This window comes from Periophthalmus magnuspinnatus, chromosome 3 (assembly GCF_009829125.3).
Source record: "Periophthalmus magnuspinnatus isolate fPerMag1 chromosome 3, fPerMag1.2.pri, whole genome shotgun sequence".
Classification (NCBI taxonomy): domain Eukaryota; kingdom Metazoa; phylum Chordata; class Actinopteri; order Gobiiformes; family Gobiidae; genus Periophthalmus; species Periophthalmus magnuspinnatus.
Genome location: NC_047128.1, coordinates 23,063,429 through 23,088,804, shown reverse-complemented (window position 1 = coordinate 23,088,804; position 25,376 = coordinate 23,063,429). Strand labels below are relative to the sequence as shown.

General features: G+C 37.3%; 1 protein-coding gene across 1 annotated transcript in view; it reads left to right on the top strand.

The window, feature by feature from the left end:
- si:ch211-186j3.6 (neural-cadherin) overlaps positions 1-25,376 on the top strand; it is a 410,843-nt gene that overhangs the window by 112,173 nt on the left and 273,294 nt on the right. Inside the window, exon 2 of the mRNA XM_033991613.1 lies at positions 19,572-19,769. Coding sequence (XP_033847504.1) covers positions 19,572-19,769 — 198 coding nt within the window. The remainder of the gene's footprint in view (positions 1-19,571; positions 19,770-25,376) is intronic.

Sequence of the window (25,376 nt, the reverse complement as noted above, 5' to 3'; positions counted from 1 at the left end):
TTTACTTTATTAGAGTTAAAATCAAAACCTATATTTCTGGTTGACTAAAATATAGATATAACGAAATGAAATTGACATGGCATTTTTCTTGAGAAAAAAAACAAAAACTAGATAACGCACAATAGGTACAATTCTCCAGCTAAGGTAGTCCTAACCATGCCTATAACTCAAGATCTGGAGATGACATTGAAGGATGGGTCAAATGTCCCTTCACGAACAATACAGTGTGCCTTGACCTTAAAACTAAAACTAATTAATTAACTAAAAGTCATATCAATGAAAAATTCTTGTTGAAATGGAACAGTGATGACAACACAATTTTTTTAGAGACTGTGCTTGCTCTCAGTCTCAATTACAAAAGACATCTACTTTTTCTGGCATTTTGTGATAGTTATTTACATCCATCCATCCATACATACATACAGTACATGCATTGTTTAATATTTTCCCTAAACACTAAACTGCTTCTGATTCTTCCTGTCCCCTCATCTCTGCATGGTGGTATTTCACTTTAGCAAGCTGCAGATTTTCATGTACAGTCTTTAAAAAGGGGGTATTTTACTTCTATGGTGTATTAACTGTGAATGAATAACATATCAAGATCATCATGTTACCTTGTAAAAAGCTAAAAATACCACCGCTTTAATGTGTAAAAAATGTCAGCACAACACGGTTTTAACACACAGAAAAGCACAGGGCTGTGGGTGAGGATATAAGACTAAAAGTTAATTATAGTGGTCTTTTATTAGAGTGTTTATGCGACACCTAGCAATGACAGGATAAGTCGATAATAAGTACTAAAAAAAAAAAAAAAATGGAGTTCTTTGCTCTCTTTGCTCCCTATGGGCTTCAAGTGCACAGAGCATAATCCACTTTTTCCTCTCAGTTTCTAATTAGGATTGTTTTTAGCGTTACAATTTTAACGGGAAAGTCTTAGCAGGCAAGAAACTCACTTTGCCCTCATTTAATTTGTACATTAATTAAAACGGACTTGTATTTTTTGCAATTGCCAAATCAAAGGATAAAAAGTCTCTGAATGTTTTTTCTGTTGGTTTTTTGTTGTCATTGTTTTCAAGGTACTAATGATTCTCTCCTAAGTAAACTACCCCAATGAGTTTGTATATATTGTAGGATTGTATTGGAAATCAGATACAACTTGACTAAAACTAGAAATGTAATACTCATTTAAACAAGTGTACCAAAAAAGCTAAACAAAAACATCAAAATCAGGGCAAAACAGGGCAAATTGACCTTTCCTGAACAGTTTTAGAATGATCATGACTCTCGAGCACTGTACAAAGAAGTGGACTAATGGAGTGTGACGTCTTCCATAGCGTTTGGCTCCAGTCAAATGAAGCTCATCGAGGCTAGAGCAGTTTTGAGGCGAATTTTGAGCCAAGTTGCATATTAGAAATTCTGACCGCAAGTATCACAGCAACCTAATAGCCAATCCAGAGCAAGGCTGATGAAGGTAACGCCCCTTTCCCACCTGTATTACTGGTTTGGCATGTGGCGGGTGCTTAGCAACGCTGTCAATCAAGCCTGTTGCTAATGCTAGTGGGAAGGACCGCGGGGAAAGAAGGCGCCTGATTTGTCTGTTATTAATGTTCATATCTTGATTTATGCACACAATAGCAAAAAAACAACAACAAAAAGAACAAAACAAACAGGATGTTGTAGAGCGGGTTAATACGAACATTTTTAGACCAAAATGACAAGCCTGACAGCAGCAGTTACAGAGAGAGCGACAACAATTTCCCAATACAAAGTGAACTGGAGCCAGAGTAGATGGAGCCGGAGCGCACCTATGTTCACTTCCTATTTGGAACGCAGCGGCTAGCAGGTTAGCTATGTCCATTTGTATATACAGTCTATGCACTTGAGCTTCCTTTTTTCTTTATTTATATGTTTATTGACAGGGATAAAAAAAAAAAAGGACCACACAGTAACATAGAGAAAGTACGAGTATTTTTGATATAACCACTTCACTAATGCATTATATAGTTAAAGTGATATTAAGTGCAGGAGGCAGTAGCAGTTGGTTATTGACACGGCATTGTCTCATGTCTGTCCTCCTCTGTAGTGATTCACTGTCTGACAGCAGTTTGCCTCTTGATGGAGGGGTGTGTAATGAAAACCAGCCGAGTGACAGGTGAGGGAGTTTTGTTCAGACGCTGGGTTTGGTTTTCAACTGCATTTCCATTGTGTGGATATATTGACTTGAGACCACTGGACGGATTGGTAATAAAAACTGAATTGTGATCTGATACCTGTGACAATATGCTATTTTATCTGTATAATTCCTCAGTCATTATTTTTTAGGCAAGGCAAGTTTAATTGTGTGACACAAAGTAATCCAAAGTGCTTTACAGAATAAGAAAGACATTAAAATCACAATGTAAACAAATCAAAACATAAATAATCATCAACAAATCAACCGTTTTGAGCCTGGATTTCAGTTCATATACTGTAAAACATTAAAAACAGGTGCAGGTGTGTGTACAGAAGTTTGTTACCAGATTATTAAATTGCGACTGTGTGGGGAAGCTGGCTCGAAGTGGTCAAAGTATGGACAGTAGTAGGGACAAAGCGCACTTTGTCACAGATTGCGTCACCAGTGTATCCAGTTTTGCTTTTTATTGAAGTTTATTCAATTTTTGTGAGGCAAAACGGCTAAAAGCTCTCTTTCCCGTCTCAGTTTCAGTGCGGCTAGTCCTTTTATGCAGTGATCTGGTATTAAATGTTCACTGACACAAGCAGGTGAGGTATTCCGGCAGGTTTTGAAGTAGTTCCTTATAGATACATCTCATACAAAGCTGTTCTTTTCATAGATAGTGATGGCCAACCTACTTTTTCATACAGAATACAGTGATGGGTTTCAAATCCATCACCTGTAATAAATGAGTGAAATAGTGAATCCAACAGTTTCTATTATCATAACCTACCTACTAAAGTCGTTGAATAGACTGACCATGTCAGACTATTCACAAAAAAGACCATACATTTCTCCACCGTAAGAATCCAATGGTATACATGCAACTTCTTTTTATATTCTGGAAAGCATATTTCAATATAACAACCCCACAAGGTGATATATTTCCACCACCTGAAGACCTGCCTCTATTAAAGAACTATTTTACATTTTGTTTTTAACCTGCCACCTCAAGTACACTCCAATACAACTCTTCAGCAATTGCAACTTATAAACAACCTCGTTTGACTTGGGAATATGTACTCGTTTCCTCCTTGCACTTTGCTCTTCCATAGTTTTAATGAATTCCTTCCGTGCACTCAAAAGTCATGCAAAGTTTAGCACATGAAGACAAGAGGCAGATGCTTGTAATCTTCTCCAAATCCCCCAACGCCAAAATAAGACCCAATAAACCCCGAGATCATTGGATTACTTCAACTCAACTGTAAAAGTCCAATTGGAACGTTTACAGTTAATTAAAGGATTCCGTAATTAGCCAATACTTAAGGAGACGACATATTGTCTTTCCGTTGTGAATAGGTTTGGGATCACCTGGGGTATAGAGCTTAATGCCGCCTTAAGTGGAGCGAAACAGCGGAGGTTGTAAACAATAGGAACGTATCATGGTGGCTCTCTCTCATGTGAAAAGTGGAGGAGCAGACTAATCTCAGGAAGACTCATTATAGGCTATGGGGAGGCCAAGCAGGACGAGAAGTGGACACGGAATAGGCTATTTACTGGAAGTGTCATCCCGGCTGTCCAGACTCTAGCAGGGTCTAATTCAGGTCCAGATGTGGTAGAGGTATAGAGGAGAGATTTGAGCTAGTTTGAGGGTTGCTTGGGTCATTTGGCGCGGCTTGAAAACAGAATGCCTGGTGTTTTCGGCCCCTTTCAGCTCCCAAATGGATCCCTGATGTGTCCCACTACTTCTCATTTTGAGTCGGTGCAAACTTTTGTTCACTGGTCAGTTCTCAGCAGTAAGGGCATGGTAGTGAGTGGTATGATGGCTTTTATTTGAAGAACCATTAGCGACTTGAAATGGCTGTTATGTTAGGTAGCACATTTCTTTGTTTTGGTGCATTTGGACAAACCAGCGTTTCAATTTATCAAGCTTGTATATATGTATGTAGGCAAGCATGTGAGGTAGTTTAGTATTTTTGCAGTGTTAAAGCTTAAAATCTTTGATAATTTGGACAATAGAGCCCAAATCTTTGATAATTTGGACAATTTTGAAAGTCAAACCCAACATGACTTAAAATAATGATGTTTAAATACACTGATGGACCAATTTTGCTCATTATTCTACTTAGCTGTTTAGTTGGGATCTATTGTTTTTATTATTTATAATTATTATTATTATTTATAATTAATTATTAACTGAATTGTTTCACCTGTTTGTCCCCCTACAACTGTTTTAAATGCAACACAGCCAGGCCTATTGGTTTGAATTGTATTCCTTTATTAGTGTTGTCGATTTTGATACTAATAGACTTGATACAGATTTTGATACCACAATGATAGACTCTTTCCTTAGGCAATACAACAAGATTTTCAGCATTTTCTTTTATATTCCCATGTGGCCTTATATCTGTGCAATCCTTCAGTCGTCCAAGTATGTTCCATAGTTGTCCATGGACGTATACTAGTCTATATTTTCTTATACTTGTTCTGATACAGCTCAAGATCATTCTATTTAGGAAAGGTCTATTTCTCCCCTGTGAATGTAACTCTTTTGTATTGACACCTGTTCAGATAAGTATCTTCAATATCAATACTCGTTTTAGCACCAATTAGTAGAGATCAACCGAAATTGATTTTTTCATGACCGATGCCGATACTAATTATTCAGAATACAGAGCAACCAATGGCCGATAAGCTCTACCAATATTTTCGCGCCAATTTTAGGCCAATTTGGACTATTTTCCCTAAATTATGTCATTTAAATTCACTACAAACTCTCTCCAAGTCACTCACAAATCTTAAAGAGAGCTATGTTGTCACGTTTTGTGCAGCTATCTTTTCGTATTAAAATTTTAATATAAAGCTTTGTGTGTATTTTCTAGGCAGCAGATTGACCAAAACAAATATCGGCCTATGCTGGATACGCGAAAAAGTCCAAACATCGGCCTAATATATCCGATTATATATCTGATTTTCGCTATTTTTGACAACCCTATTCCTCAGTCCATTGTGTGAATTACGTGCACTCCTGTGACCCTTTCATTTTTCAGTTACAAACATAGAAGTGCTATTGTGGTAAATAATACATGTGAAGTGATTATTATACAGCACATACTTAACTTGTGGCTCCGGGCTGTTATATAAAATGCAACGACTATAAGGCCCGTGCATGTGACCTATTAACTCTTCCGTCATGTAAAAATCAATATCCAACTTGTTCTAAATTGTAAACGCTGTAACGCTACTGCCTCTTAATTGACAGCAAATTTTCCATCTCAAAATTAAGCTTTCACAAGTTGCTCGAGCCCGTTGCAATTATAGTGTACTTATGGATTTTCATTCTAGTAGCTAACCATTTGTATCATTCGCAATTAGTATTACAACAATAACTTGATCCGGCTCCTCTCTCCCCCCTCATCCTTCACTTTAATTGGCGTTTCCCTGTTAAAAATGTGAAAAGTCACTTAGGCCACGGCAGCTTTCCATTTCAACAGATTACGGATGGTCCAACCGGGGCCAAATAGCGCTTTGTAATCCCCACGTAGGACATTTAATTAACTGGCCTCCTTTGCGACGCTCCTATCTCTGACTTTTTTACATCTCATTTTGCTGCATTTCAATATTCCGTTTGGGGAGCGGAGTCTATTTTCCGCTAATACAATGCATGTGTTGTTGCCAGTTCTAATAATAAGTCGCTTTTCTGGGTGGATTCGTTAGCGCTAAATGACAGATTGCGAGATGGGGTGAAGATCGGGGCTGCGGTTTAGTGCAGTACTGTCAGCAACAATGAGGAGAGCATTGTAGTGGAAGGGAGCGGAGGGATGGGGAATTAGAAAGGTGCTGATTGGGGTCAGCGGAGGAGAGTTGTGACAGAGGAGGGATGGAGTTTCTGCATGGTTTTTGTGCTGATGTCAAAATTACGCTACCAGTCAAAAGTTTGGACGCGCTTTTTCTATGTTTTTTCATGATTATTTACATTGTAGAGTCTCACTGAAGGCGTCAAAACTATGGATGAACACGTATTGGATGTAGTAAACAAATGAGAATGTGAATTAACTCAACATTTTAGATTCTTCGACATAGTGACGCTTTGCTTTGATTACTGCTTTGCACACTCTTGGCATTCCGCTAATGGACTTGTACAAGGTCACCTATGAAGTGAAAACCTCATGAAGCTCATTGAGTGAATTCCAAGGGTTTACAGTGATGCCAACAAAACAAAGGGTGGTTTGATGAATCTAAATCTAAAATGTAAAATACAGTGTAATGTGTTGTGCGTCCTGATTGGCTAAGGGACTGTAGACCATTGTCAATCAGTCTCCTCTGTGCTGTGTCTCCAGTACAGAATGCATTCAGCCAAATTCACATAAATGTTTGATGGCAGTGTGACTCTGAAGTGCTGTATGTTTACAAGTTTTCTCCCCGACAAAAACCACGATGTCGATGAAACGTTTTGCACTGACAAATTTCAGAAACGCTCTGGAGCAGAGACACGTGAACAACACATTTAAAGTGATCATCAAGGAAGATGGATATAATATATGAAGGTTTGAACTTTGAAAGTGTTTAAACAAGAAAGAAATGTGAGAAAATGTTAATGCATGTGTGAGAAAAGAGTATAAAGTGTGTGGTGAGGGGTTTTACAGCCTTAGAACATATATAATAATTGTAAAAATAATGCTAACTACTGCGGATTTTGCCTATTGCGGGTTATTTTTAGAACGTAACCCCCGCGATAAATGAGAGAACACTGTATATTTAATTGCTGAACTTTATTCCTCTGAGAGTTATAATGTTCTATCTGATGTTTTTTTGTCAAAATTGTGTTGTTCCTGAATAACCGTGCAATTTTATCACTACAAACTCACTCCAAGTCCAAATTCTATAAAATTGTATCAATATTTTCTAGAATTTGGTACATTTTTAGGTTTATATAAGCAAAAAAACAAAACAAAAAAAAACATTCCTTTCTTCCTTGTGCTCTGAGGGGTCAGAAGTTTAAACTATCTAGAACTACCTATAACGCAAATACAATCTTATAATTCTAAGAAGACGATATCGCCGCACATCTGGTTTCATACTTTTGATATCTTCAGTATAAAGAATTTAAAGACAATTTGAAGATAAAAACTTAATCAGAAACTCAGATTTTACAGAGACTACGATGCGTTTCAGTAGCACACAAACCACCAAAGTCAGGAAGATGACTTTGGCAGAAAATGTTTTTTGGCTGTGAAAATCTTTCTGATTGGTCAAGGACGGAGCCACCTACAGATACAGCAGAGTCTGCAGAGTAGAGTTATACAAGTAACTCAGTTTCGCCAAAAAATGACTTGGGCAACTATGCTAGGAGGCCATCGATTTCTACTTTTTGCTCTTTGTTATTATATTGTAATGTATGAGCTACTGTGTCCAATTAATTTCCCTTGTGGATCAATTGCTGGGTTTCAGATGATAGCACAACATTCTATAGGCCAATATTAATTTATACCGAAGGGAGCAGCTAAAATTAATATTGTTAAAATGCTAAATCATTTTGAAATACGTTGAGTTCTTGGATTTAGTCAATAATTGGATATTTCGTGGCAAGTCATCACATTCTACAACTGAAAACTACCAGTACAGTTTGTTTAAGTATCTACTGTATCTGCAGAAAACATAAAGATAAAACACTGCCTGAGAAAGTGTGTCCGAATATTTGACTGAGAAAACTGTGTAATCATATGCTAAAAAGTACACCTCATTATTTCTAGTGAAAACAATACTAAAGGTTTGTACAAAGGCAAACACTGGCAAGAGCAGATCATTGAGGCAGCTGACCCAGTGGCAGTGCGTGCTTCACACTGTAAACAAAGCTTTTAGCCAATGTTTAAACACACATTTAAAGTTCTGAAAGACAAAACTAACTTCGGAGATAAAGGACAATTGGTGACCAGAATGGGGTGGAGGAGGAGGTGGAGAAGAAGAAAAGACTTCTTTGCTGCAAGTTTGATTATTTTTAGCATCACTGAGATACCATACATTACAGTACAGTGTTATAGAAATCTTTACAGTGCTTTATCCAATGTATACTATATGTCATATAGCGTGGTTACTGGTATGCAGACCTAGTTTCTTAACTCTTTGTTCAACTCTATATTATCCATTTGACCTGAAGATCCAGTACACTGTGCTCTGTCGTCCACTGTTTGATGCATATTAAATGAAACTGCTTATATATGTCCCAAGAAGTGTTTTGGCCTTGAGCTTCTTTAATAAACTGTTTTTCATATTATCCATGTGATATGCATATGCTGTATGTCCTGACACTGAGAACGCTTAGTGCAGAGACAAGACAACGCTGTCAGGGAAAGGCAGATCTTTACAATGGTGCACACAGTTGCTTAAATAAATCACACTCTTTTATTCAAGTCGACTTCTCAGTTCATTTTATTCTTTAGTTGTTTGCTTGTAGACATAACAAAACTAACAATCTAACCCCCGAATGAGTCCTTTTGTCCATTTTCTATAACATTTGTTTGATTTTTCTACCCTTAGTGTTAAATTTGCCATATTTCTTTTAGTTTTGATGCTTAAGCCTATTTTCCTGTAGTTCCAGAGAGACACAGTGAAGGCTTGTGTTTTGAGTTTCCAAAATAAGGCTCTATTAACAAGTCTATTTTAATTCTATAATGATTCATGCTGTCTGGACAGAGCTGAGTGTCGATGAGGTTGTGCAACTAGAGCTATTATTTATGTCCAGCTAAAAGCAATTTGCACAAGGGTTGATTCAACATTTTCAGCATATCTTTTCTATAACACATGATGAGGCTATTAAGGGTCCTTTATATAGATTGTGATGCAGTAAAGATTATGGATTTGCTTCATAAAACGTGATGTGCATTAGAAAACAAGTATTATTACTGTCACTACATTCAACTTGGAAGACTGGTGAAACACAAAAACTGACTTTTTTTAAGCTTTTAACTGTTTTTTCTCATCAAAAACATACCTGGAGTTGTATTTAGCTTCATTCACTCTTGTTTCAGTAAACCTGTTCAATGTGCCTGAGCTCTGTGCCTCCCAAATCACTTTTTTTTTCCCCCTGGATTGTTATGTCACAGGTAGAAACACTGCGCAGTCAATAAATCTAGACTCATTCAAAGCATTTCCGCCATCAAAACACTTTATTACTACTGCATTTAAAGACCATTAACAACATAATGAATGCCTAATATACCTTTAGATTCTATGCAATGAAAGTACAACATTAGCTTACATTGCGTTACACATTGGCAGCAACTACCCACCCTTGACCTTTGAAATGATAATCACCAGCCATTCACACTAAAAACCTCGCAGCTGCTTACATACACCACTGTACAAGAAAGCTTATTCTTCTCGACAGATCCCATGTAGCAGAGTCTTTTCACAGTCAAGAGTAGTACCAGACAATACGAGATGAAAACACCTGTAAAAGCATGATACAAAGAAGTGCTCTCCAACACCATTCAGGAGAGCGGAGCCACTTGGCAGACAACCTGGACAGCTGCATGGTGAAGAGATCAAGGCCGGTGCACTCAAAGGGCTTGTCGGCCTTGGTGAGAAGTGGCATACATGTTCCTACTGTTTTCTTACATCTGCTCTGTTCACTGAATGCTACAGGGACACGAGCTAGCACTATGGAGTTGGAGGATATAATAAGCAGTGGCAAGAGTATCAAATGTGCTGTCTGCTACTTAAGGTGAGACACTGTAGGCAAATCTTTTTATAAGGTATGTTGATTTTAGGTCAGTTTTTGTCCTAAATTGATGCATTCACCTGGAAATGAAATGTTCAGTCCACAATATTATTATTATTATTTCACTGCATGAACAAATCCAGATTTGTATTAGAAATTGTAATGTCAATCAGACGTCAAGATTAGTTTCCTTGCAAATTCAGAATGATAGCTGTCCATAATTTTTATACAGATTGATATCAGTCTAGTCCCCACGTCCTCTGTTGCATCTCAAACCCGGTCAAACGTGATCATGCAGTCAGATTTGTTTCTTTCAGTGACACTTGTGAAACAAAGGAGCTCATTGGTCACCTATGATTTACCTATGATTTATAAAATCAAATTTATCTCATCTCAGATATACAGACTTTAGTGCTTCGCCCATTGATTCTGCAGAAATCCGCCCGCTGTGATATTTTTTACCTGTATTTTTTCTGATATGGGCGGGTCATGCCTGTCCTTCATTGGCTAATCCACCTGTCAATCAAGCTCATTTGAAAACAAGGAGATTCAAAGATGACCAGACTTTAAAAATATTTGAGAAGATTGCATCCTAAACTAGCCAAATTTTCCACTTAAGTTCTGAACAATATTTTTAAGTTTTTTACTGAAGGATTTGGTGATATTTAATTGCTAGCTTGTTTGACTTTAAAGATACGCCATGTAACTTTTCTGGCGCAGCATTTGACACCTTGTCTCCATCACTTTGCATAGAATCTATTTTGACAGAGGACAGGTCAATCGTTTGAATAGACAAGAAGGTCAGTATAAGAATGCGAGTTATAAACACCAGTTGAATCAAAGACAGTTTTACCTGTAATATTCCAAACTAAGGGAGCTTATCTAACATCTCCCGGAAGACAAACAGGTGGCCGACCCTCCACTAGAAAAATTGCATAGTGCACCATTAAAAACATTTATTGATCTATTTTTTGTTTAGTTTCCTATTCACCTGCAGTGTCTCGTCTCGAAGGGTTGCCAAAAGCGAACTCGCCCAATACACTTCACTTCACACGGTCTATCGCTTTATCTTTGCAAAGTTTGAACTTTTCTAAGCAGCCTTTCTAAGCCCTTCAGGGTAATGCTTGGAAGCAATCAGAAAAATCAATGATCATTTCACAAAGTTGTGTATAAAATGTCAGGAATGAAAGACTTCAAAGGATTGGAAAACGGATAGCGCATATACCCACATATTTCCCACGCATTGCCTACATAACTAATGTAGTGATTTCAAAAGTGACAGTTCGCCCGGGTTAAATTGATTAACACGTCTATAAATGTAAAAGAAACGTTAAATGCATTAGCAATATGCAATTTGTATGAAATGTATGCAGTATTTTTAGGAGATTTCGATTAAGCAAAGGTCAACAAGTCTGTTAAACGTAACGCCATACTTCATTTTTCAAACTGTTATGAAAGCACCAGAGATACAGCAGACTCAAAATGTGGTGGATATAGCATTTGTAAAAACTTTGTATCCGAACTTCTAATCCAGCCCCAGATGCCGATAACAAAATGCTGCAAAACTTCTCTTGGAGCAGACAAGCCCCCTGACACTTGAGAAGTGAGTCACCATCACAACACACTGCCTGGAAGAAAGCTGCACTGTGTCTATTGTGAAAACCAACCAAAGGGGCGCCCATAGACAGTACAACAGCATAACCAACTCCTGCTGCTTTTGCTCCCAGGCACAGGGTACATTTCACTTTGAGTTCTTTTACTGACTCCTCAAGTTTTCAATTACACAGTAGATTTGATCAGCATTATTATTACACCAAGTTTATTTAGCACATTTCATACACAAAGTCCTTCAAACTGTTTTACAGGAGTCGTAACTAAATAATTTGTTCTTAAAGGGCCCATGTTACGCTATTTTTAGATCTATGTTATAATGTTTCCTCATCGCAAATGTACCTGGAGTTGCGTTTTGTTTCATTCACACATGTTTAACACACAAATCAGCATATTAACTCTGCGTTCTTCTCTCAAACCGAAAACACTCTTTTCCACCTTGTGATGTCATGTGGTAATACAGGAAGTGCTTCACTGTGTTTTTAAACTCCGTACACATTCACGAGAATCATTTGGATAATTTCCGCCGTGGAATTGCCCATTTCTACTGAGCAAAAGGTAAAGTGTAGCTGTTATCGTGAAAATTACCACCACATGACATCACAAAGTGGAATAGAGCATTTTCAGTTTGGGAGATGTAGACAGACTAATAACAGAAGATTACTCAAACATGTGTGACACTTTAGATATGTTTTTGAGGAGATAACAACCTTTTAACATGACTTAAAGCTCACAAGAATCAATTTTGTGTAATAAAGGATCTTTAATATATAGTAAGTAATTTTAACTTGCCAATATTTGACCTTTGTATCCAACCACTGACTTTATTTTATACACGTGAACCACTATGGGCAGCTAATATTGGTGTAAATAGAAATAACATTGACCCAACTTGGAACTCTTCATTGACCCATCTTTACCGCAGCAGCAGAACCATCAGCCCCCTAAGCTTTTCCTATTGTGTCAATTGAAGTAGTTTTTAAAAAAAGACTGTGTACATTTCTCAGTAAAGAATGACTTTGCTGCTCAAAATGTAAAAAACTCACTACACTGTACCAATATAGCATTAGCAAAAACCTACAAAATACCTTAACAGCAGATGTCATGTTTTCAATGCACAATCTTAAGTCCTCACCACCGTTTTCATGCTTCAACTCAATCTCCCAGCAAATAGCAATACAATTTTCACTATGCTAGCATCTGTAGCATACCCACCATGCGCTCCCTCCCCCCGCACACACACACACACACTGCAAACAAGATAACAAGAAAGCACTTTTTGGGAGGGTGAAATAGAGCACATTGCGCACATTGTAAAGCCTTGAATTGCAACCTAGTGGAGCAAATAAGGTCAGTAGCCGTGGAAATGCCTTCTGTGGCCCTGTTAGTAATTGCTGGTCCCCATGTTTCCAGGGATTGCGACATGTCATTAGAATCCGCGGGTTGCATTAGCGTGAGGAATGGCAATGGCTCCAAACACTGCAGTCCCTATGGTCTTTCATTAGCCGCTAATCTAGTGATGATCGGTATTAGCGAGACAGGAGCGGGTATTTCTGTGTGCATGTGTGGTTGTCTGTGTTGGATTTTTTGGCATGGGGCTCTCGGATATTAGTCCTGTGATTTATTATCAAGCTAATACCATCCCTACCTCCCTGAAGCAGCATTGTCCTTTCACCAATTAATTCGGAATCTGTTATGACCACAGGGGAAGGAAAGAAAGTGAACTATTGTCAACAAAAGCCCCAATGTCGAGTGTTATATCTTGGGTGAAGGTATTTATTGGTGGTCTTTAGTCTCAGTCTGATCTCCGCTCGTGTATTCTGCTTAGAAAATACTCCTCCTACTTTCCGCCCTTAATGACATCGATTTCCATCCCATATCTCACTTTGCCATTGTTTCTATAACAACCATAGTATCGTTTCTCACAATTTACATTTGCCTTTCTCGTGTATTATATTACAATAGGGGGGTTAATTTTGCTTGTGCATACTGTCGTTCTGTCGTTTGGCAAGACATTTCGCCTAACGTGCTTGTGCCAGATATGCAAATGGAGTCACACTAGTGCAGATTAGTAGCCACACATTTATCAGTCTGCCTCAAGATAGATATGGCGTCTGAAGTAGTTTTCAAAGAGTAAATGGTAAAGCATAAGTTTTAAAGGTGCTATATTACACAAAATTGACTCTTGCAAACTTTAAGCCATGTTATAAAGCTGTTACTTCCTCAAAAACATCCCTGGAGTTGAGTTTTGTTTCATCCACACATGTTTGAGTAACCTTTTATTATTAGTCTGTAACATCTCCAAAGCTCAAGATGTTCTGTTCCACCTTGTGATGTCATGAAGCAGTAGTTTTCCAGTTAACAGCTACGTTTTACCTTTTGTTTAGCAGAGATTGGCAATTCCAGCATGGAAATGATCTAAATGATTCTAGTAAAGGTGTGTAGAGTTTAATAACACAGTAGAGCACTTCATGTATTACCATATGGCATCGCAAGGTGTAACAGAGTTTTTCCGTTTGAGAGAGAATGAAACAAAGAATATGATCCAGGCATGTTTGTGATGAGTAAACAACATTATAATGTAGATCAGAAAATAGCGTAATATGGGCCCTTTAAAGTAATTGTGGCTATACAGGACATACATCATTCAGATTTCAGAATTTGCAATATACATTCAATTAATAAAAATAAATAAATGCATAAAAAACAACAATAACAACAGCAATAACAAAAGCAACAGCATCAACAACAGCAACAACAACAACAATAATAATAACAGAATATAAGGATTATACAGGATTATAAGTTTGAAAATGGTTTGGTTTTCTTACTTTTAGTTGGTTAAATCATCAATTTTGTGAAGCCATGCAAGGTAATTGCTGTTCTGATTGCAGTCTATAGATATATTTTTTGACTATACATTAATTGAACTCCATTGAAATTAGGCATAACAGTATAACAGCTGACCCAGACATTTGGCAGTCTGGGTCAATGCTCATTTGACCCCGAACATTTTTGCACAGACTAACATGATAGTACCTAAGTTGGTAGAGTGTTTGCCCACTGATCTGAAGGTTGGCAGTTTGAATCCTGCTCTCAACATAAATGTCATTGGTAGAGCGGTCAGATTTTCTTACTTACAGGTTGGCGGTGCGATTCCAGCTTCTACGGATGAATGCTGTTGTTGTTGTTGTGTCCTTGGGCAAGACACTTAACCCACCTCACCCCCAGTGTCTGCGTACACTGGTGTTTGAAAGCGTGTTAATGGGTGAGTGGGTCCTTCATGTACAGTGCTTTTCCACATTCAAAGCGCTTTAATTTTTTTTTTCTTTTAACCATATAATATGATCATTCGCAGGAGACTTGTGTTAAAGTTGCCGTCACACTCCTTAATAACACCTCAGACTGTCTAACACTGTGCGATTCATGTTTGTGTGTGGTGTAGGGGGCGTGTAATACCTGAGTCGATATGATTGGTGTTTACCTTCTCCGCAGATAGTGACTTTCTGATTATAATTACTGGTGTGTCTCTGGAGCTCCCTGTTGTACTGATTTATGTCAGCTTTGCCAACATCTACCACATGTGATTCTATAGTCATTTGCAAATAATAGAGGAGACATTGACCTTGTTTCTTTGTGTTTAATGAGGTTTTGTTGAGTAGAATGTAAATGAGCAGAGAATTATGGTTTAACCTACATTCACTCCATATATAAGAAAGAATGCGTTCTGAGTGGTAATCAGTGTTAATTCAGTGTTGATTACAGGCGTGGAGCGATGCATGGAAGTCTGTTTTAACTAATTATTATTATGAAATACATTTTTAAAACTTTAATTTCATATTAAAAGTCAGAAAAATAGAATGTGCCTATAAAACATACGTGCAGAGTAAACATTTTCTGCAGTTTTCCAGATGGCTCTGTAATCAGATTGGACAAACAGCAGTCGTAAAACAAGATCTCCGTACTTAGAACTTCATTAACTAAATGCCACTGAAGATGTTGTGCACTATCCACTGATTTATTTTATACTTTCTTACGCTCTCTTAAAGGGGCGCTATGTTATGTTTTTGTTACCTGCTTGTCTCCATGGTGATGTAATGTCTGTGTCGAATGTTCCACAGTATGGCATTGAACTTATCTATCTGATGGTGACAAGCAGAAGGCCTTAGTCAGATCTGTGGAGAGGCAACTGCACTCCAATAAGGATTAATGTTTTTTTAAGTTTTTTAAGGTTTTTTTTTTTTTTTGAGCAATTAAAACACCTGTAACTGAAATTTGAAGCCAGATATATATTTATTTATTTATTATTTATTTATGTTTTGTATTTTATTATTTTTTTATTTCTTTATTTTATTTTATTTTTTTATTTTATCAAGTAAAATCTATTTTGCCCCATACAGACATAGTGTAAAAGCAGCTCTTAAGATTAAAACGAGACCACTGTGTGCCGTCTGTATCTAATTCTAAATTCTATTCTATTCTGTATTCTATAAACAGGAAGTGTGCCATTAGCCTGTTAGTGACTGTAAATTCATCTCTGGCCTCTGAAAGTTGTGAAAAGTGCTTATAAACCCAACATGGAGAAAAGTTAGGCTGCTCAAAAAGCATTAGATAAGTGAGGAATAAGACGGTACAAATCAGGTATGGCAGCTTTTATTTAGATATAAAATAGAAGGAAACACTCTGTTCCACCTTGTGATGTCATGTGGTAATACAGGAAGTGCTCCACTGTGTTTTGAAACTCCATACACCTTCACTAGAATCGTTTGGATGATTTCAGCCCTGGAATTACTAATCTCTACTGAACAAAAGGTAAAAGGTAACTTAACTTGAAAACTACGGCTTCATGACATCACAAGGTGGAACAGAGCATTTTGAGTTTAGGAGATGTAGACAGACTAATAATAAAAGGTTACTAAAACATGAAACACAACTCCAGGTATGTTTTGCAGGAGGTAAAAACATTCTAACATTGCTTAAAGCTCACAAGAGTCAATTTTGTGTAATATAGCACCTTTAAAGAGCAGACACTTTTGCTATATTTTGTATGTAGAGATTGCATTTATATGAGTTTAATGGTAAATGGCTAAATGAACTATTCCTCATTGCCAGTTGAAAATGAAATTATATTCAGACAAGTTGCTCTGTTGGGTTGCACTGTGGATTGCCCTTTAAAGTGTGTCTGTATTGGGTCAAGTTCTTGTGTACACAGCTCAAAGCTCACTGTGCCTGGGCTTGCTCGGATGGGTGGGTGGGAGCACACTGGGACCTTGGCTTGCAGAGGATGGCTTTGCCCTTGTTAGTGAAGTAAAATTTCCAGAAGTCAACTATGAGGCAAAATAAATTGAAACACTTTCGTGATTTTATTCATGAAATTCCAGTGCATATTAAATAGAGATTGATATTATGACCCATTGGTTAGTTATGCCTAATGCGCTCACTTTTGGTATAAAGACTGGTACAATGAAGAGACTACTTAGCTAAATTACTATCGATTTTCATTTTTTGATAATTAAAAAATCAAATGCAGTTGTGTTTGGAGTTCCCTCTGTCAAAAATCCAACCCCATAAGCTCATAAGAGTCAATTTTGTGTAATATAGGACCTTTAAATCTACCATCTATATCTATATGGCAGATGTGAAACCTGTTCCCGACACTCGTCACTTTTGTTAAGGTTCATCTGTGCTCTCTGCTTTTCTTTCATCAAAACTGTCAAAAAATATCAGACTGAAGTAATGTAGACAGCATCTAGTGGTGATATGTGAGAATACAACATGGCAGGGGGGTCACCCAGTCTAATTTTGATCGGCAGCTTTAAAGGTGCACCATGGTTTACTGGAAATTGTTGATGAATTGGTTTTGAATTTGTATCAGACTGGATCTTGTTGGTTCTTCTTTCATGATAACTGCCACTACTGAATTAGCTTTTTTAAGGGATCTGAATCCTTTACATCTGTTTGTGTCAAAGAACCGTTGAAATGTTCCTTTTATATTTATTTTTAGTACAGATCCCAATGTGAGAACTCAATTTTAACAACAAACTAATCACATAGAGAAATGTCCAACAACTTGACCTGTTGTTTTAAAGCAGATAGATAGATTTTCATGTCATATTGTGAAACATTCCAAACAAAGCAACAGCATCTCCATGGAGACAAGCATAAAAAGTCACATTGTGCACCTTCAGACACTGTGGCTTTGTGTTCACATTTCAGTTAATCAAACATTTGCAAAACTGAAGCCACTTGATTGCATTCCTTCCTTGAACCCTTTTGGATAGATACTAACCTCTTTGAAATTGTTTTTCAGTCTCAAGCTTTAGAAATGAAGAAATAACTAACCCACTCACTATATTCCTTTGTTATGACTTGTGGTAGATGTAGCACTGCATTCAGGCTGATTTTGATGGCACTCCAAAGTCTGCCATAGTTTGTTCTGGTTACGCCTGCCACAATGATTACGATATCGACTTATCGTTCAATAAATACAAGTAGGAATAATATATTTGAGGGTCAGTGTTAATCGTGTGTACATTTTCTGAGTAAAATTAACTAAAATCAAGTTTGCCCTATACAGATATAGTGTGAACTGTCAGGAATTGGGTTTTTTGTGTGTCCTGTGCTGTTTTCCTGCCTTGCTTCTGTGTTTGAGCCTGGAGCTGGGTGAAGACTCTCACACCACCTCCACACACCTGCTTCTGATCAAGGAATCAAGCCTCCACCTGTAGAAAAGGACTGAGGATTCAACACTCAGGGCCAGATTGTCTTGTCACCTTCCATTTTTTCTTCATTTCATGCTCCAGTTTATTTGTTCATGTATCCACCGTGATCCCGCTCCCTGGAACCACTTTGCACCTCCGCGTCTAACCCAGCTCACCTCAACCGATACAAACACCCCAGCCTCTGAACCTGCGACCCAAGACTACTACTTTGATCCCTCCATCTGTTTTTACGACATAAACACAGATCTTAGGGACAAAATGAGACCGCTGTGTGCTGTCTGCGTCTAATTCTACATTCTACATTCTTCACTTCCCAGTGAAACAGGAAGTGTACCATTAGCGTGCTTATGTTTGTTAGCTTCACCGTGACTGTAAACTCAGCTCTGGCCTCTGAAAGTAGTGAAAAGTGCTTATAAACTCAACATAGGGACAAATTTGAATGCATTAGGTAACTGAGGAATAAGACAGTACAAATCAGGCATGGCGCGTTTTATTTAGATGATATAAAATAGAAGGAAAAATGAAAAAAACTAAGCAAAAAACCCTGCTTGTGATGTATTTAAAGGGCCTCTATTACGCCTCTATATTGCACTACTGGGAAAATGTTTATTTTTTGACTATATGATAAGATTTAAGCCATAAAAGGTTAAATTAATAACTTCTATGGCTCATTACTACTTACGTTATCGTGACAGGCCTAGTTCTGGTTGTACTATTTTACATTCATATCATTTTAAAGATGGAACTTTGGCTCTTCCATGGGCTCCGTATCTTTGAGATCTGCTCATTTCAAAAGACTGTCTCCTTTTAAGTGTAAGCCAATGTGATATCTGTCATTTTATCTGCGAATGAATCATAGAGAGAAATGACCAAGGATAAGATTTGAGTAAATTGTTTAAACTGAAAGTCGGGGTATGTCCTTGGAAATCATGCATAGGCAAAATAAAACAATTATTATGATGCTAAATATGTCTGTGTGGTCCTTCAGTCATCCAGGTATGATCCATAGTTAAAGAACAATATAAAATCTGTCAACTGGATAAAAAGTTGTAGGTGTGAAGACGTTTTTTTGCTCATCCAAGCTGCTTCTTCAGTTTTGATCCCAAATATGTTTTTTTTTTCTCATTTTTTGTGTGTGTGTTTGTGTAAAAACCCCTGACACATGTTGCGTTCTCTGCTTCTGTGTAGATTATTGTGTTCGTTCAATGCAAATCTGTTCTAAAGAGCCAAGAACACTACACTCTAGATCACTACATTCTATCCTGAGGCACTATTCTGTTCACATCAGCCAGTGGGATGGTATTCGCTACTTAAGTTCACTTGAAACTTTACATAACACATTTTTCCTCTCATCATTTCTCCATAGGTCCAGAGTGGTACCTGGTGCGTGTGGAGCTGACGGTCACAGATGTGAACGATAACGTCCCAGAATGGAGGATGGTGCCCTCTCCGTACCTGGCTGTGGTCTCCTCCGACGCAGTGGGCGGGACTCTGGTCTACAAGCTGTACGCAGAAGACGGAGACGAGGGCAATAATGGAGAGGTGGAATACTTCCTCTCAGACGGTATGACTATTTTTTTTTTTAAATATTATTATTTTATTGGGTTTTAACCCTTTATCACCTGGCAGAGCGACTTCCCCAGTACGTCATGTTTTTGCATGATGTAGTATCATTTTTAGAGGTTATGTTATACATTTACACAATCCCTGTACTTCAAATTCCATCAGTATGTTATAAATATGATCATTTTTAATATTTAAAACAACTCAAATGGCCAATAAATCACAAAAAAGAAAAAAGAAGGTTATACTTTTTTCTACATATTTTTTTTCCAAATGCTGAATTTTCCATGCTCAACCCCTCCAATTTTATTTTTTTTCTTTCTTTCTTTTTTTTTTTTTTTTCAGGAACCAGATAAAAGTTATTTGAAGTTTCTGTCTGGTGTACTTTTGTGTGTTACATATTTTTCATGAATAAAAAATAATAATAATAGTTTTCAAAGGCTGAATAAAAAACTAATTAAAATGGTGAATAGTTAAAATAACAATTTCACCCGCCCAAAATTAATTAACTTTTTTTCATTTGATCAACATTCATGACAAAAGTATTGCACATTTACATTTTTTTTTATGGGAAACTTACAAAAAAATTAATATAATCATGTCTTTTACGTACAAAACAAATTATTACTCAAATTATATTACAAATTATTTTTAATTGTTTGTATTAAAAATGTAATGCTAAAAAGTTATAAGAAAATGGGAGCTCTGGCACTCTAACAGGTCCTAAAGGGTCAACATGAAAGTGTGTGACATTTAAAAATAAGTGAAAAAGAAAATTAATTTCTCAACTTCTTAGATGTGCTCAAATATTATAATAGAACATAACACCATCTAATGAAATAATGACATTTGTAAGACATATTTGCACTGGCACTTCACACAACTTCTTATCATTTGTCTGTCAAACATTTTGCTCATAAGGTGAAAATGAAAGCGTGATTTTCTCAATTTACAGCTTTCAAAAACACTTCAGAATCTGTGACAAAGTGAGACGATCTGCCATAATTGAAGACTTAAGTAAAACAGGGACAGGTTTATATTCTCAGACTGAAAACACATTACAAAAATCTGTTAATACAATTTTATAGTTGTGACAGGGGCGTCGCCGGGAAGGGGGCTTGAGGGGGCCCTTTCCTCCCCTAGAATGACCAATACTTCCCCATAACTCCCCCATTTTCATAGCACATCCAATCTCAACTAAAAATGTTCAAATGTCAACCCTAGACTGTTCAAAATTACACTAAAATAAGCAAAGGAATTCCATATAAGGTTTTAAAAGTCACTACAGGAGATAACTACACTTAAACTTGTTTGTTAGGGGGTGGCAGTTGTGGTTCACGGTTAAAAGGCTCTAAATTAACGTGTTCAACGAGCGCCCACATTGAAAACCTTAGCACCCCCTTCGCTCCTTCAACCAAAAATGTCTGGAGCCACCGCTGAGTTGTGAATGTCAGCGTCAATGGGAAGCCCTGTTCAAAACCGCAGAAGTTAGACATGCCGCAGATTAGAATTTACCTTTTTATCGCTGAAAAGGCTACATGACATTTCTGAACGTCGTGTATGACCTTAGGTGTGAAATTTTAATAGAACTTTCTGAGAAGTCAAATGCAGGATTACTCAAACATGCATGAATCAAACTAAATATAACACTGAGTAAGCTAACGAAGCAGAAATGCTGTTATAACATGTATCACCTCACTGTCCATGCTATGTTAATGATTTTATGCTAATGATTTATGTGGGTATAATGTATTAAAAAAAAGCTTTATACCATGTTATATCGTCGTTCCCTCATCACAAACATGCCTCTTGGGCCCTAGTCAAACCCTCTTTTACGGTTCGCTGTAAGATTCTGCGCAATTCTCAGCCCACAATCCTACATCAGCCATGCTCCCACACGACAATTCTCCATCAATAAATACACAAAAGCATGATACAAAACTACACAACGACTTGACAAACCTGATGCGATGTGCAGTAGTTTCATTAGCTGGATGCACCACTGATAGTAATGTCATAGCACCAGTGGTGGAAGGTAACGCAGTAAAAGTAGTCAAGTACTGTACTGTAAATCTTTAGGTGTTTGTACTTTACTTAAGTGCTTTTTACTTTTACTTCACTGTATTTGAGAGCAGGTATCTGTACTTTCTACACCACTACATTTTTTTAACAGGGCTGAAAAGTAAAAAGTACTTTTCATATGATTTAAGAGGTTATTTTTTACCATGTTCGCAGTAACAGCCTGACCAGAGTTTTCAAGTTCAAGCTTCAGCTGTGAGCAAACAAAAATAAATACACAAAGTATGTAGCATTTTTTTAATCCATATCGCTACATTTAACTCTTTAACAAATTAACAGCACTTGTGTGAAATACTTTTACTTTTTATTCTAAAAATGCATTTACATTTTAAACAGGTACTTAAATACTTTTACTCAAATAGATTTTTTCTTTTTTTTTCTTTTTTTTTGCTTCTATATCTGAACTTAAGTAACAATACTAAGTACTCCATCCACCACTAGATAGCACTCTGAAGGGGGAGTGACTTAGCACAGAGAGCAAAGGGAGGCAGATTCACCGGGTCAAAAAATGCAACTTATAAAACATGTTAATAAGTTGTTTTCCGTGTAGCCTTTTCAAACCAATAAAAGATAACACGGTGATCAAAATCTGTTATGTTTTAGCAGTTAATACCTCATAGAAGTAAAATATCCGTCTTTAACATGTACTTTGGCGCTGCGATATGGAAGCTGTGTCTACCTCCTCCACCAAGGTGAGCTGCAGGTGCTGAGGTTATCTTCCACACAGCTCTAGACAGTGGAGTCAGGGCGATGCAATCTGACAGGTGGTACCTACACTGGGCAGGTTTTTGGCTGAGCAGAGTTCAGTGTGGAGTTCAGGAGAATGGAAGTTGACATGTGCGTAGCGAGGAGATACAGCGATTCAGAGATACGGCCGTGCTACGGAGGCGAGGGAGAGGAGCTAGAGGATAGAGGTATACAGGTATACAGGCAGACAGACAGACAGATAGACGGCTGATGTATGTGGGATACGAGTCACTGCACTGGAGCACACGTGAGGGAGAACGAGCTGGGTTTGTGGAATTGATGAGGCCTGCAAGTGAAGATGGATGATGATTAACTTGTGCATAGAATTTTGTTAGGTGTTTTTCTTATATATAATTATTACTTAAAGGCATCACGTAACATATTTGGATCACCATGTTGCCTTTTATTGTTTTGAAAATGCTATATTTGCCAAAACAAGATATTAAAATGTGTAATTATTTTCAGTTTTTTGGGGGGGGGTTTTGGCGCTCTCTGCTCCCCATGCTAAGTTACTCTCCCTTCAGAGCGCCGTCAAAGTACAATCAGCATGCTTTCCGGTAAATCAAACTACTGCACATCACACCAGGTTTGTGAAGTTATAGTGTACTGTTTTGTATCATGATTTTTGTATGTTTATAGAATATCGTAGGCTTGTGGGCGGAGTCTTGGACAAGTCTCTGAACTGCTAATCGTAAGCAGGGCTCGAATAGTGCCTGGGAGAGATCACAAGATTACACAAACATGCATGGATGACATATAAAGCTGAATATAACATGGTAGAATCCTCTAAAAAGTCAATTTTACTTAATTCCGCTCTCTAATTATTTAAGTTAGCAGAATTAAATACGAACCTTGTACACTTTGAAACACGGTGGAGCTCAACAATCCCAGCCATATCTTGAGTTCCAGATGCGAAATTCCCATTCATTTTTCCCCATAGAGTCACGCTTTTCCACTTTATAATCTGTCAAGTTTTTAAAAAGCTGAATTTTTAGCTTGTTTAACGCTTTACAGTTGAAAATAATTGTGTGTATTGTGGGACGATTACCACATAGCTGTTAGCTCCCATTGCTCCATAATAGTCGAATTTTGCAGAAAAGTCTATTGGATAAATTAATGGGAACTGCACTTTCAGAATATTCATAATTATAAACCTTACAAATCTTATGAACATCTATTTTTATCACATGTTGAGCAAGCACTTATGCAGTTTCCCTCATAGACCTCAAATAACCCAGGGCCTGCTTGCCGGGAGAAGATGAAGATAAGCATTTTCCAAACAGGAATATTAGGCCATTACATCTCTGTATATATATTTGTTTACGCAGACAACAATAAAACCCTCAACAACTCGCCCTTGAAGGATACTATTTCTAGTCTAAACAGCACCTGAATGCCTCCACATCACCTCCCCACTTGAAACCAAAGCCTCCTCTCCACCAATAACTATTTCATGCACGCACTTATTTTCCGGGATAATGTAATTCACTTCTCTACAAAAATAATTGCTTTTCTTATTGTCTGCCGTGTAATGATTTCTGCTGCCCATTTTGCAGTCTGTTAAAACTATTACCTATAAAGAGAGAGGCTTTCAGTTTCTCCCACCGCGATGACAAAAATGAAAATGAATTGACTGAAAGAAATTACAAGAAATTATAAACATCGACGTAGCTGTCTAGACGTTTTAGTGCTTTGAATTGATGCTTTCGCCCATTAAAAGGCTTAATCACAGCTTTTACAGTGTTTTTTTGGAGAGCCATAGGGAATAATGCTGATGAATATAACCTATTTATATAGATATTATTATAGTTGTGGGTTTGTGGTAGAGTAGCAGGTGCTTTGGTGGTGTAAGTCGGTAAAAAAAAAAGTCTGGGCTTAGTCTGTTCATAATGTAATTTAGACCAGGTTTAGTTGTGTGTTAATTCTAGTGTAGTAATAAAAATGAATAAATAAATAAATAAAAATACAATAAAATAATAATAATAATAATAATAATAATAATAATAATAATAATAATAATAATAATAATAATAATAATAATCCCATGCTATCTGTATTGTCCTGGTTAAGATATATCCTCTTGGTTAATGCCTTATTTGGTAATGGTTTTCCCTCTGGTTTGTGCTTGCTTCAAATCCTGCATGGTTTAAAAGTGCACTATGTAACTTTTCTGGTGGAGGGTGTGTCATCTGCTGTCTCTATGGAGATATCATAGACTGTACCACGGTAAGGTATTTCTGTTATCTTTACGAAGCGCGCAAGATCGGTAAGTTAATGTGCAATACTCAAGTCACTTTACGAAGATGTTATATTAGAGTCTATTTTTAGTAGTTATCTTAATCTTATCTTAAATTACGTGTAGGTCTATATATTTCAGGCAAAGCGATAACATCATGCAGAGAGACAAACAGGTGGTGGACTCCCCGCTGGAAAAGAGACATAGTGCAACTTTAAACTGGAGCTAAACACTAATCCACTTTTGTCTCTATTGAACTATGGTGCATATGGTGTTTTAATAGCACCGTGTACTGTTTTAAGTGTTGACAACTTTAATACAAACTAGGTAAATTTGCAGCTTTCTGGTCAAAAACACCTTAATCAAAGTCTGTGCTGCCTTCAGTGGCCTCTACAATTTTCAGTAGTTGGTGACATCACAAAAGACTGCTCTGATTACAACCAGGTGTTTTTGATTAGGTATTTGAAGTGTGGATATCTGTTAGACCAATCACACTGTTCCCCTCCTCCAATCTCGCTCTCTTTTTTAGTCTTCCAGGTACTGCCC